Source organism: Loxodonta africana, chromosome X, assembly GCF_030014295.1.
Source record: "Loxodonta africana isolate mLoxAfr1 chromosome X, mLoxAfr1.hap2, whole genome shotgun sequence".
NCBI lineage: Eukaryota > Metazoa > Chordata > Mammalia > Proboscidea > Elephantidae > Loxodonta > Loxodonta africana.
In genome coordinates, this window is record NC_087369.1 from 177,425,070 (window position 1) to 177,437,535 (window position 12,466).

Sequence of the window (12,466 nt, forward strand, 5' to 3'; positions counted from 1 at the left end):
GCTCCACGCACGGGGCGGAGCACACGTGGGCGGGCCCTAGCGGCGCGGCCTGACGGGACCGAGGCGACGGGAGTCGGGCGGTCTATCCCTTGGTTGTGGCCTCGGCGGCGTGCACGTTGTGTGGAGAACATGGCGGACGCCGAAGGTAAGGACTGCAAGCCGGCTGGCCGTGCGCGCCCTGGCGGAGCCAGCTCTGCGGGCTAGAGGAACCGGGGGAGCGGCGTCGGGGCCCGCGCTCGTCGCCCGCCCGCTCCCACCGCCGGGCCAGCCCCGTGGCTCCTGGGCCTCTGGCCGGACTTGTCTCCTGGCCCTGTGCTGCTCGGGTGAGGACACGAGATCTAGAGGGCCCTGCGGTGACGTGGCTCCGCAGGGCCCGAGTCGCAACCGAAAGGTGTGGCGGCGCTGGCGGCCCCGAGGTGGCGGCAGTCCGGCGAGTACCTGTGTGACGCTGCCGCCAGCGCCGCGCTTTGGGGGAGAGGGGTGGTGGGGACGAGCGGGGGAGAAAGTAGCTGAGGGCCGCAGGCGCGGAAGTAACTATGTCCCAAGAAAGACCTAGATGCCAGAAACCTCTGGCCGGGTGGCTCTGCGCGTTTTTTAAGCCCCACCGCGACCACGTGGTGAACCGAAAGGGAAGCCAACACGTGCGACAGGCGCTACTTAGTTACCGACCGACCCCGTGCGGAGAAGTGTTTGGCTTTACAGACTTTGTTTTCTCCGGGAATTATACACTAAAAATCTATATCTTATCTGCCCTGATTTCTGATTTTATGTTATTCTAAACTTTGTCCCGTTTGGGGGAAAATTTTCAAATCTCTGTTTTTAGTTGTTTTGTTGAAGAAACATAAGAAGAAGAAGGACCGGAAGTCATTAGCAGAAGATGATGTAGCCGTAAGTGGGAATGTTTTACCTTAAGTTACTTACAGAGCAAGTTGTAGGAAATAACTTTCTAAAGGTTTCTTAGAAACAACAAAGCCCCTGAGAATTAAACCATCTTGCCCTGATCCCCAGCCACCCGGTGTTTCTCATACTGGACCACTGTTTACTAAACGTTTTTAGTCTTACCAACTGCTCTCCTGAAAATCCGTCTCTTCCTTACCCTACCCACAGATACTCCAGGCCCTTTTCTCTTTAAGTATTTGAATCCATCCTAGTGGTATTTCACTTCCACTTCGGAGCCCCTGGTTCATTTCTTCTCTTCCTTTCATACAGAAGCATAGCTTTCTATAGTAGGTACAGATTTGTTTAAAAAATCAGGTGGGAAGTCTAACAGGGTGCATTTGTGTCTTGCCAAAGGAAATACAACATGCTGAAGAATTTCTTATAAAACCTGAATCCAAAGTGGCTCAGTTGGACACATCTCAGTGGCCCTTGTTATTAAAGGTACGTGGTGAAGATCATGCATCAGGCTTTTAGGTTATTTTTAAATGTTAAGCAGTTTATTTTGCCCATTAATCTGTGGGTGTTGCTACACATGCAGAAACATCTGACTGTCCCGTGATTTTATCCATGCTTGAGCCTGTCTGTACCCTCTGTCTTGCCCATTAAGTTTCTCTTCTTAAAATCAGAAATGCTTAATGCTAGCATTCCTGACTTCTAGGAAGTGCCAGATGATACAGTCTAAAGCACTGTTCCCCAAAGTATTTGAGATGAAGGATCAGGTCATTCTTTTAAATTTCTAATGCACCAAATACTGTTGTAAAATACAGTTAAAATGCCACAGCTATGTTAAATTGCTATCAAAGTTTCTAAATGCTTAGCTTTCAGTTTCTGTGCTCTTGTCTTCCAGACCTGTCCTAGTTCATGGGCCACCCTTGGAGTAGTACTGCTCTAGTGCTTAAGATCATAGGCTTTGAAGCCAGCCAGTTTGATTCAAGCTATTTGTGACCTTGGGCCAGTCACTCCACTCCTCATACTGTTTGTTCAAAATACCGCAGGAGGTAACCCGTGAAATGTGTTTAGCCACAGTGCCAGGCGTGTAACATGTCCTCTAGAGATTACTATTATTTTTGGTCTTAGCCCTGCTGGTGCAGTGGTTAAAGTGCTTGGGTGCTAAGAGAAAGGTGGGTGCTTCTAACCCACTAACTGCTTTGTATGAGAAAGATGTGGCAGCCTGTTTCTGTAAAGATTGCAGCCGTGGAAACCTTACTCTCTTCTATAGCGAGCTATGAGTCAGAATTGACTTGATGGCAGCGGGTTTGGTTTTTTGGGTTATTTTTGGCCTTCAATAGGGTAGTTCAGTAAAGAATCTAATTACGTTGTGTTTTTGTTTTACAATTAAACGGGCACGTGGTATAAAGTTAGTAGAAAAAGTTACTGAGACACCCCTTGACGAAGAGTTTTAATAAGCCAATTTGCTTGACATAAGGTTTGCTCATATCTTTCAATAGAGCTGAGTTTCTCTTTGGCCAGATACCTCTGCCATTTAAACATTTGGTTTTCTATTGGGGGGCTTGAGAATCAACTGGTAAGCTGGGTAGACAAGGTCCCTGCTGTCCTGGAACTAAGATCTAGGTGTGGGAGATAGTTAAAGAAGTGCTGTTTGTAAGAAATGCTATGACAGAGCTAAACAGGGTGACAGGACAGCTGTGTTTGAATTGGGGTTCTGTTTCACATGGGAGAGGTGGCCATAGATGGATCCTCAGAAGTGAAGAGACTTAAGCATACTTGTGGACAGTAGAGATAGGAGCATCTAAAGGGGGAACAAGTTGGTCATGTTTGAAAAATGTTGGCACCAAAAAAAAAAACAAACACAGTGCCATCGAGTCGATTGCTACTCATAGCGGCCCTAGAGGACAGAGTAGAACTGTCCCACGGAGCACCTAGTGGATTCAAACTGCCGACCCTTTGGTTAGCAGCTGTAGCACTTAACCACTACTCCACCAGGGTTTCCATGTTGCCACCAGCAATCCTAAATTCGTCTGTCTTTTCCCCTGAGGAGGTGAAGGTTCTTCCATAGCAGTACCTAGTCTGTACTGTAGTACTCCCAGGAGCCTCCACTTTTTAAAGCAGTGTCTTAAATCTATGAGTCATCAAATTTGTCTTGTTCTTATTAATACGGGTAGTTTTGCCAATAGTTACGGAGACCTAACAGTCTGTCACAGCAGATAATGAAAACATAGGAGCAAAACCCAAACTGGTGTTCTTTAAGGGTTACCCTATCGTTGTTGCTTGGTGCTGTTTCATATTCACTAATAGCTTAAAAACAGGGATTGTAAAGTTAAGTTGATCTTGTGTTGTATTATTGCCTTGTAGAATTTCGATAAGCTAAATGTAAGGACAACACACTATACTCCTCTTCCTTCTGGTTCAAATCCTCTCAAGAGGGAGATTGCCGACTATATTAGGTAAGTGTCTGGAGCAGACACTAGTCAAACTTTCGTTATTTCTCATCAGTTATTCAGTGTAGCCGTATCTTTCAATAGCACTTGTACCCATGGTGATTTTCTTTTTACTTTTCAGATTTGTTGTTTTATCAGAAGACAAGAGCAGGTGTTCTATGAATTTTTTTTTCCTTTACAGGACAGGTTTCATTAACCTTGACAAGCCTTCTAACCCCTCTTCCCATGAGGTGGTAGCCTGGATCCGGCGAATACTCCGTGTTGAGAAGACAGGACACAGCGGTACTCTGGATCCCAAGGTGACTGGCTGTCTGATCGTGTGCATAGAACGAGCCACCCGCTTGGTGAAATCACAACAGAGTGCAGGTATGCGAAGGAGGGAGGGGAGGAGTGGGGACTTTGAGATCAGAAGGCTCTTTGTTTTTCTTCCTGTTTGTCTATACTTTGGCTTTTGAAAACAATTTCTTGGGGATAAAAATTCCCAGAACAGGATATTCTTTTGGCTTTTCTGTGCCTTCTGTCTGTCCTCTGCCAGATCCTTGTGCAGCTGCCCTTTCTTGGAGCTTTAGTTACCAGAGAGACTCTCAACTCATCACTCCAGGTTTGAAAACAGAAAACTTAGTGGCTACACCTAACTACTGTTCTGTCATTTTTTAGGCAAAGAGTATGTGGGAATTGTCCGGCTGCACGATGCCATTGAAGGGGGGACCCAGCTTTCTAGGGTAAGTCTGCATTTGCAGAGAAGCCCCCCTTTGGCGACTTGGATCTTCTGAGCCTAGATGTGTCTGAAGACAGGTCAGCATTCCTGTGTCTTCCGTGGAACTCTCACACCCTTTCAGAAATCTTCTGGCAGTGTCCCCTCTGAGGAGGGGTTCTGATCAGCACTGGGCTACTCAGTGTATTTGAAGAAGCAGAAAAAAACACGTTTGATTAAGTTCTTAAAATCACAAAATACACCCTTTGATCTTATTTGCGAGTTTGTGCAGTGAGTCTTTGTTTTGATTTGTGTGTACTTGTAGGCCCTAGAAACTCTGACAGGTGCCCTATTCCAGCGACCCCCACTTATTGCTGCAGTAAAGAGGCAACTCCGAGTCCGGACCATCTACGAGAGCAAAATGATAGAGTATGATCCTGAGAGAAGATTAGGTGGGTCATTACGCTTTTGAGAAACTGACGTGGCATAGACCACAAAGGAGTAGGAATGGCTTTGTGAGAATTCTGTGTATAAAAGCAGAGGCTGTTAATACGTTGTGTAATCACAGCCTGTGTTTGTCGTCTCCAGCATCAGCTGGAGTAGGACTTTGTAGGTTTGTCAACCAGTGATGTGTCTTCCTTGGAAAATAAGTGCCACTTTTCCTCTGTGTGTGTGTGTCTCAGGAATCTTTTGGGTGAGCTGTGAGGCTGGCACCTACATTCGTACACTTTGCGTGCACCTTGGTTTGTTACTGGGAGTTGGAGGTCAGATGCAAGAACTTCGGAGGGTTCGTTCTGGAGTTATGAGTGAAAAGGTACGCTGTTCTAGACATTTTAGAGCTGGTTCTTACTATCTTCCAACCCGTAGTAGAACTCTACCCGCTTAACATCCTGGAAAAGGCAGCTTCCAAAGTGTTGAGTTCAGCTCAGGGCAGCTTCCCTGATCTGTTAATTAAACTTTGGGACATTGAAACGGGCTAGGGAAAATGAATGGATAGAAAACATTTCTTTATTCATTTATTTCCCAGCCTACAGAAATGCCTGCCTAGATTTATTGTAAAATTTGCTGCTGTCGAAGTCGATTCTGACTCATAGTGACCCTGTAAGACACAGTAGAACTTCCGCACCATAAGGTTTCCAAGGAGCGCCTGGTGGATTCAAACTGCTGACACTTAACCACTGTGCCCCCAAGATCCATAAAGCAACAGTTAAACATCTGCAGAGGTCAAGCAGTCCACACAAGTCCCATTCGTTCTGTTGTTGTTGAAGTTTAGGGTCGGGTTGGCTATTTGAGATCAGACGCCGTTGAATTCTTTTTTCAGGACCACATGGTGACAATGCATGACGTCCTGGATGCCCAGTGGCTGTATGATAATCACAAGGATGAGAGTTACCTGCGCCGAGTTATTTACCCTCTGGAAAAGCTGCTGACATCACATAAGCGGCTGGTTATGAAAGACAGCGCGGTGAGTTCAGGGTTGCTAGTCACATCTGGATGAAATGGGACTCCAAAGGAGACATTCTTATTCTGAAAACTTCGTTCCTTTTAAAGAGAAAACTTTGAAGTTGTGAATTTACGCTTATTATTTTCCTTTGGGTTTTGTTTTTTCTGGTTTCATAAGTTGGGCCCTGTATTTTAATTCTTTGTTCACAATGGACGGATTTATAACTTAAAAATTATTAAACCAGACCCGAATGGGCTAAATTGAGGTAAAAGTTGAATGTCAGGTGTAATTCCATTTCAAAATAAAGCAGGTTAATTACACATTGATATTTAAGAGTTCTCCCAAAGTAAGTAACTTGGGTCGAGTAAAGACTATCAGTGGTACATAAGACTTGCCCTCCCACAACCTGGTAGTTTTGCATGTGCCTATGAAACCTTGATTTATTTAAACTATCGTTAAAAAAATAATTGTTTCAATGTGGCGGGGGGGGTTGGACTAGTGAGTTTGAACTACAATAACAAAGGTGTATTTATCCAGTAGGAATTTCAATAAAAAAATGTGTTTTGCTTAGATGTAGTGTAAAGCTATAAAACCTAAATTTCAGCTTATTTAGCCTTTTTTCTTAGTATGTTTACTAAAACACCTTAAAATCGAGGCAATCGTTCTAATGAAAGTCAGTCCTATTCCCTGATTGTTGTTTCCGTTTTGATATCCTCTTTGGTCCAGGGATGACTTAGGTTCTTACTTCCCAAGTAGTCCAGATATTTTTAAATTACCTATTTTTGACTGCTTTGTGTTATAATCAGAGAATGTGGTCTTTTGTAAGTTAAGATTTTCTTTGTGGCCAAGTTCATGTCAGTTTTTGTCAAATGTTAAAACATTGCCATTGAGTCAAATTCGAGTCACGTTAAAGTTTATGTAGTCATAAAAAATTATCTATTTGTGGGATATATATTTATGTGTGTATTATTTAGAAGTGGATGGTTATTCATATTCCAATCTTAAATCATACACCTATTTTTGTATTTATAGTCCAATAGTAAAAGACCGAAAATAAAAAAAGACATACTAAAACGTTCCACTATGATGTTTAAAGAGACTTAACTAGTGAACAACGTAAGTCTTATACTCTTCTTATGCTGGGGCCAAACTCTGTTGGCTTCTGGGAAAAATTTCATCTAAAAACTTGACTGTGTAATTTATTGAAGAAGAATGTCCATGAGAAAATCATTGTTCTTTAGCAATAAAGTACCCTGGGCACGGGAGAAGTAGCTACTAAAGTTGTCTTTAACAATTTTGAGCTAATGTATGTAAAGGACTGGGCAGTGTTTCATTCTGTTGTGCATAGGATCATTGAGTCAGAACCAGCTGGATGGTGTCTAACAACAACAACATGTAAAGTATTTAGGTGGTTGCTGTTATTCTGAGTCCCTCCCCTCCAATGAGCTATAGATGCTGTTGTCCCCATTTCACAGGTGCTTGTGTCCTCTCTCCGCTCTGCTCCTTTCTTGTCTTGCATTCTTATGGAGAGCAGACATCACACTTAGGTGGCATCAGAATCCCCTGGAGGGCTTCAGATCCAGAAGCCTGGATCACTTGCAGATTCTCTGATGTTGCTGGTCTGGGAGGACCTGCTTTGAGACCAGTGGTCTCTTGCTGCTACACGGTGGGTCCTAATAGGCCCTCAGCTGGTAAGTGTTTGAATCAGTCGATGACAGAACTGAGATTGCCGGTGGCTCTTCTGCAGGTGAATGCGATCTGCTATGGAGCAAAGATCCTGCTTCCCGGTGTTCTTCGGTACGAGGACGGCATTGAAGTCAATCAGGAGATCGTAGTCATCACCACCAAAGGGGAGGCGATCTGTATGGGTAAGAGGGAGGATGCATTCGGTCAGCTCTTTGAGTCGATGCTCTGTTCCACGCCATCACAGCCCCTGTACTCGTCATACGTCACAATCCTGACGTGTGTTTCCTTAAAGGGCTTTGTCGTGGGATTCCTTCACCCTCTGGTTCTACCTGCTTAACTGAGCTGAGACAATGGATTTTGATGATACGCTTTGTTATTTCTGGAGCAAATTAGACCCATTAAAGGTAGATCAGACTGATTCATTAAGACCTCTCCCAAGGACTTAAGATTTTTAGTTAGTGTGGTTATTATTGGTATCCGTTTACCTAGATAAATTTAACATCTTCCCATAATTGAGGATTAAAAAACCATGTGGTGGAATGTTCCCTAAATGGGAACTGGAATCTGAAGCTCCCTGATTTCTTTGTAAACCTGGACATGCAATCTTTGTTGCCTTGGTCCGCTGGTGATCCTCATGTGGTGTCTGCCTTCTCCTCTATGTCTCTGTCTGATCTGCTCTTTTTATAACTCAGAAGTGATTAGGTTTAGAACCAGCCCTTATTCCAGTTTGATCTAATTAACATAATCCTGAAAACTCTTTTTAAATAGGATTACATCCATGTGTATAGCAATTAGGATTCCAACACATATTTGTTCAATCCATTCAATCCATAACACAAGGCTTAGGAAGCCCCAATTAAGGCAGTACAGTGCAGAGTTTTAAATGGGTTAAAAAGTTGCGTAAAACAGTGGAGTTGGGGCTCATCAGTTATCAGCCTTTTCCTTTTCAAGTCATTCTTTTGTCTCTCTCCGATGCCTGTAGCTATTGCATTAATGACCACAGCAGTGATCTCTACCTGTGACCATGGGATAGTAGCTAAGATCAAGAGAGTGATCATGGAGAGAGATACATACCCTCGGAAGTGGGGTTTAGGTCCAAAGGTAAGTGGGATTGATTAGCAAGTTGGTTGTGTTATTTTGTTTTGTGTTGTTGAGCAGCCCTTGGTGTGTTCAGCCACACACACCCCTAAGCATTTATTGTGCTGGGCTCTGGGGAGTGAATGGTGAGTAGAAACAGGCCTTATCTCAGACCTTAAAGTTTTCAGGTTAAATGGAGAAGTAGATGGCTTTACTGCACAATGGGATGGTGAACTTTGGCCAAAGTTAAGGCCTGTCTAGGAGTGCAGAGAGGTGCCTGGTGGCATGAGAGCCCATTGTAAGGGGCCTGACCTGGGGAGGGGTTCATCTCTTGAGCTATGCCAATCCGAAAGATGGGTTAGGTGTTAGTGAGGTGATGAGTTTAGGGCAGAGGGAACAGCTGTGCAAAGGCCCTGTGGCTGCAGAGCAGACTGGCGGGGGATGCTACAAAATGACACTGCAGAGGCTCTCCTAGCACAGTAAGCTTTGTGCCTTGGAGGAATCATGTTTCTTCCCGTTGGAGAGAGCCGGTGAGTTCTGAGTGCTCTCTAGAGGGTTATACAGCCCTGCAGATGCTTCCCGTGTTGCATGGCTCCAATATTGAACACCCAACTTGCCATCAGGCCAGTCAGAAGAGGATGATGATCAAGCAGGGCCTTCTGGACAAGCATGGCAAGCCCACGGACAGCACACCCGCTGCTTGGGTACAGCAATATGTGGACTACAGGTGAGGAGAAGAGATAGTGAAGCTGCGGGGGGCTAGAGACTTGGTTGGGGGAAAGCTGACTGAATGCAGCACTATAGTAACCACAGGTGGGCAGGAAGCCAGTGCGGCTGCTCAGTTCTCCTTGCTCACATGAAACTGCTGGACTGGGCGAGACCTGGTGAGCCGTAGGGGTGCAGAGGCCTCTCCCTGACTGCCTGGGTCAAGGAGGGGTTGGGGCCTGCAGTGCAGACAGTTACCCCTTTCTAGTCTGGCTCCTGGGACTCTAGAGGGAGTCAGTCTGAAATATTAAGTAGTGAACTCGTCTGTCCAGTGTCAGTGTTCATTGGCAACTTTAGACTTGCCAAGTATCACCAGTTAGCTGAGGGTACAGCACTACCTTCATGGAAGCCATTTCATGAATTTGACTGTTTATCATTTCTTTCAGTGATTCTGTGAAAAAAGAGGTGGTTGCTGAAGCTGTGAAATCCCCACAGGTAGTTGCTGAAACTGTGGAAAGTCAAAAGGTGAGAGGCCTGCTATGGTGTTTGGAATGTGCTTCAGGAGGTAATTCTGTGAAGTGCGTGTGCTTGGCTCATCTTGGGGACTACCTGCAGCCTAGTTCTGTGTCCTCATGCGTGTGCCATACTGCATGCAGAGATAATACTGTATCACATCCAGGGCTCAGCTCTCAGCCAGCATCAACCGGCCACTCCAGGCCATATCTGGCCATGTCTTGTGATGGGGGGATTAGCGTCCAGGAACTGCAGTTCGGGCTTATGAGGTATGGTGGGTGTAGAACCTATTTGGGTTTCTGTGGGCTCTTGCGATTCACACTCCTGACCATGTCTGCTTGGAGGAGGGTGGGCTCTGGAGTCAGACTGCCTATGGCTCCCATCTCAGCTGAGGCAAGGGGACTGAGGTCAACAACACTGGAACAGACAAGGTGGCCCAGATGCTCTTCTGTCTCCCACCCTGGGTTAAGTGGTAGCACAGGTTAAGTTTTAGTGTTCTGCAGTACACTTAAAAGAGGCCATGGCATGTTGTAGTTCACATTCGTTGGGGTTCACGTAAAACTCGGAACAAAATCTCCAAAGGACAGTCCAGTCAAAGTAAAACAGGTGGTGACGACACAGCTTCTCAGGGTCATAGAGGGCTGTGCTGAGTGACAAGTTGTTTGCTAAGTTCTGGGTTGGCGTTCCAGTCCTTTCGTTTCTCCTGGTGTGTCAAATGTAAAGTCCTGGTTTGCCTGCTTACCTTTGAGGATTTATGGGTCTTAGAGCTGGAGTACTCTTGGAGGTAATGTAGGTCAGCCTCCTCTTCCTCCTACCCTGAGTAAGGCTTTCAGTGGCTGAACCCAGCACTGCTGGTGTGGGGCACCTGTGCCACACAATGACCTTGGTCTTTTGGGATAAGACCATGTTTCAAGTCTTCTGTAAACTAAAGTCCTGTCAGGGTTAGTGATCAGAAAACTCTACCTATTGGATCCAGTTGGGATCTTTCATGGTGACTCCCCACCTTTGACTTGTTGAACATTTCTCATTCTTTACTGTCCAAGACCTAATTTTGGATCAACTGTTTTTACCTTAGCGGAAACGAGAGAGTGACAGTGAAAGTGACAGAGAAACCCCTCCAGCTGCTCCACAGTTGACCAAGAAGGAGAAGAAGAAGAATAAAAAGGACAGAAAGGCCAAAGCTGCTCTAGAGAGTGCGGGCGAGCTGGGAGATGTGGTGTGTATATCAGCTTCCACCTCCAGGGTCCTTTGGCCTTGCTTAGTCCTTACTCCTTGGATGGGGAAAAGAACTGTCCAGATGGTGATGGCTTTATGAGTCCTAGGAGGAGCTGGTGGGTGCCACCCTCACCCCTCTAGGGGATGGATGGATATAGGCATCTGGTGTGGGGTTCCTGTGCCCCACTATACCCTTGGTCTTTTGGGATAAGACCATGTTTCAAGTCTTCTGTAAACTAAAGTCCTGTCAGGGTTAGTGATCAGAAAACTCTGCCTATTGGATCCAGTTGGGATCTTTCATGGTGACTCCCCACCTTTGACTTGTTGAACATTTCTCATTCTTTACTGTCCAAGACCTAATTTTGGATCAATTGTCTTTACCTTAGCGGAAACGAGAGAGTGACAGTGAAAGTGACAGAGAAACCCCTCCAGCTGTTCCACACTTGACCAAGAAGGAGAAGAAGAAGAATAAAAAGGACAGAAAGGCCAAAGCTGCTCTAGAGAGTGCGGGCGAGCTGGGAGATGTGGTGTGTATATCAGCTTCCACCTCCAGGGTCCTTTGGCCTTGCTTAGTCCTTAGTCCTTGGATGGGGAAGAGAACTGTCCAGATGGTGATGGCTTTGTGACTCTTAGGAGGAGCTGGTGGGTGGGGAGAATGTGTAGCTCAGTAATCTGAACGGTCTTTGTTGTAAAAGTAGATTACTAGGGTGTCCCTGAGTTGGAGGACCTATTAGAATTTTGTGTTATGTGCAAAATTTATATAACAAGGAATATCATTACAGATTCTGAAAGGGAGAATGTACACAGCAAAAAGGTTTACTTCTTGATTCTCAGGAACTTGTTCAGTGCATGAGAATCAACTTGTTTTTGTTAATGTTAATGGCTGGTGTGAGCTTTGTTTCCCTTTCTCCCTAGGACAGTGACACTACCAAAAAGAAGAAGAAGAAGAAAGCAAAAGTGGGTTCTGAGTAGTGACAGCTGCTTTGAGCATTTTGTCCTGCTGGGAGAAGAATTAAAGCCTTACTGGGAAAACATGAATCCTTGTGTTGTTGTACATAGGGTTCCTGTGAGTCAGAACCGACTCAAAGGCACCTAACAACAACAACAGCAATTGTACATAAACTTTATATCTCCATACTCACCACACTAGTATGTGGTCAAATGACTTGAGAAATGTCCTAAAAGACCTCATGAGTGTGACACAAAGCATCAAAGTGCTATAAATGGTTACTTTTCCTCCCTTGGATATGTCTACCTTCACTGGAGAGTCAAATAGACTGGCAGAGACAGCTGCTACCTGAGACTATGGTGATGTTATCTGGTGTGTTCAGCCCATCTTGTCCTGTTTTAAGGACCTGGGTGATGAATGAGGCGTATTGGGTTCACAGATGGCTAAGAGTTCAAAAGCCTCACCTTCAGATGGAAGACCACCCGGCAACTACCCACAATTGTTTTCTAATTGCCTTTTTAACATCAGTCTTCTGATTTTTTTCCCTGTTTAAAAAATTTGTAATAAGTCTATTCAGTGACAAAAATATTAACTAAACCAAGTTGTCTACTGGGGTAAACCTTTTCCATGATGTGATGAGGGCGATGGTCTGTTCTGGCTTCAGAAAGCTGCCCTTGCTCCACCAGATCTCCCTGGTATAGGCCTGGCAAGGACTTTGGGTGCTCCATTCTGACAGCTTCTCTTTCCCACTCGTCCTTTTGGGCTTGTCCAAACCATGCACGTATGGTGTTCAACTAAACTGACTTGACTGCTTGTATGTTGTGACCAAGGTAAAACTGGTCTAA

General features: G+C 45.1%; 1 protein-coding gene and 2 non-coding genes across 4 annotated transcripts; all 3 read left to right on the forward strand.

Annotated features, from left to right (window-relative positions):
* The first annotated feature begins 38 nt into the window (after positions 1 to 38).
* On the forward strand, positions 39 to 12,245 carry DKC1 (dyskerin pseudouridine synthase 1). 2 transcript variants are annotated; one of them, XM_064277819.1, is made up of 16 exons: positions 39 to 145; positions 824 to 888; positions 1,294 to 1,380; positions 3,253 to 3,344; positions 3,520 to 3,704; positions 3,996 to 4,060; positions 4,358 to 4,484; positions 4,716 to 4,846; positions 5,354 to 5,497; positions 7,224 to 7,344; positions 8,145 to 8,263; positions 8,863 to 8,966; positions 9,391 to 9,469; positions 10,533 to 10,673; positions 11,059 to 11,199; positions 11,588 to 12,245. In XM_064277819.1, the coding sequence occupies exons 1-16, from the start codon at positions 130 to 132 to the stop codon at positions 11,642 to 11,644; spliced, it is 1,674 nt and encodes a 557-aa protein (XP_064133889.1). In that variant the 5' UTR covers positions 39 to 129; the 3' UTR covers positions 11,645 to 12,245. The 2 variants fall into 2 exon arrangements, with proteins under 2 accessions (XP_064133889.1, XP_064133890.1); XM_064277820.1 differs by lacking the exons at positions 11,059 to 11,199; positions 11,588 to 12,245 and adding an exon at positions 9,624 to 9,726 and having other exon boundaries at positions 10,533 to 10,645.
* LOC111748456 (small nucleolar RNA SNORA36 family) lies at positions 4,937 to 5,068 on the forward strand. Its single transcript, XR_002784173.1, has one exon. It is a non-coding gene; the product is annotated as a small nucleolar RNA SNORA36 family (small nucleolar RNA).
* Positions 9,189 to 9,316, forward strand: LOC111748458 (small nucleolar RNA SNORA56). Its single transcript, XR_002784174.1, has one exon. It is a non-coding gene; the product is annotated as a small nucleolar RNA SNORA56 (small nucleolar RNA).
* Positions 12,246 to 12,466: the final 221 nt, after the last annotated feature.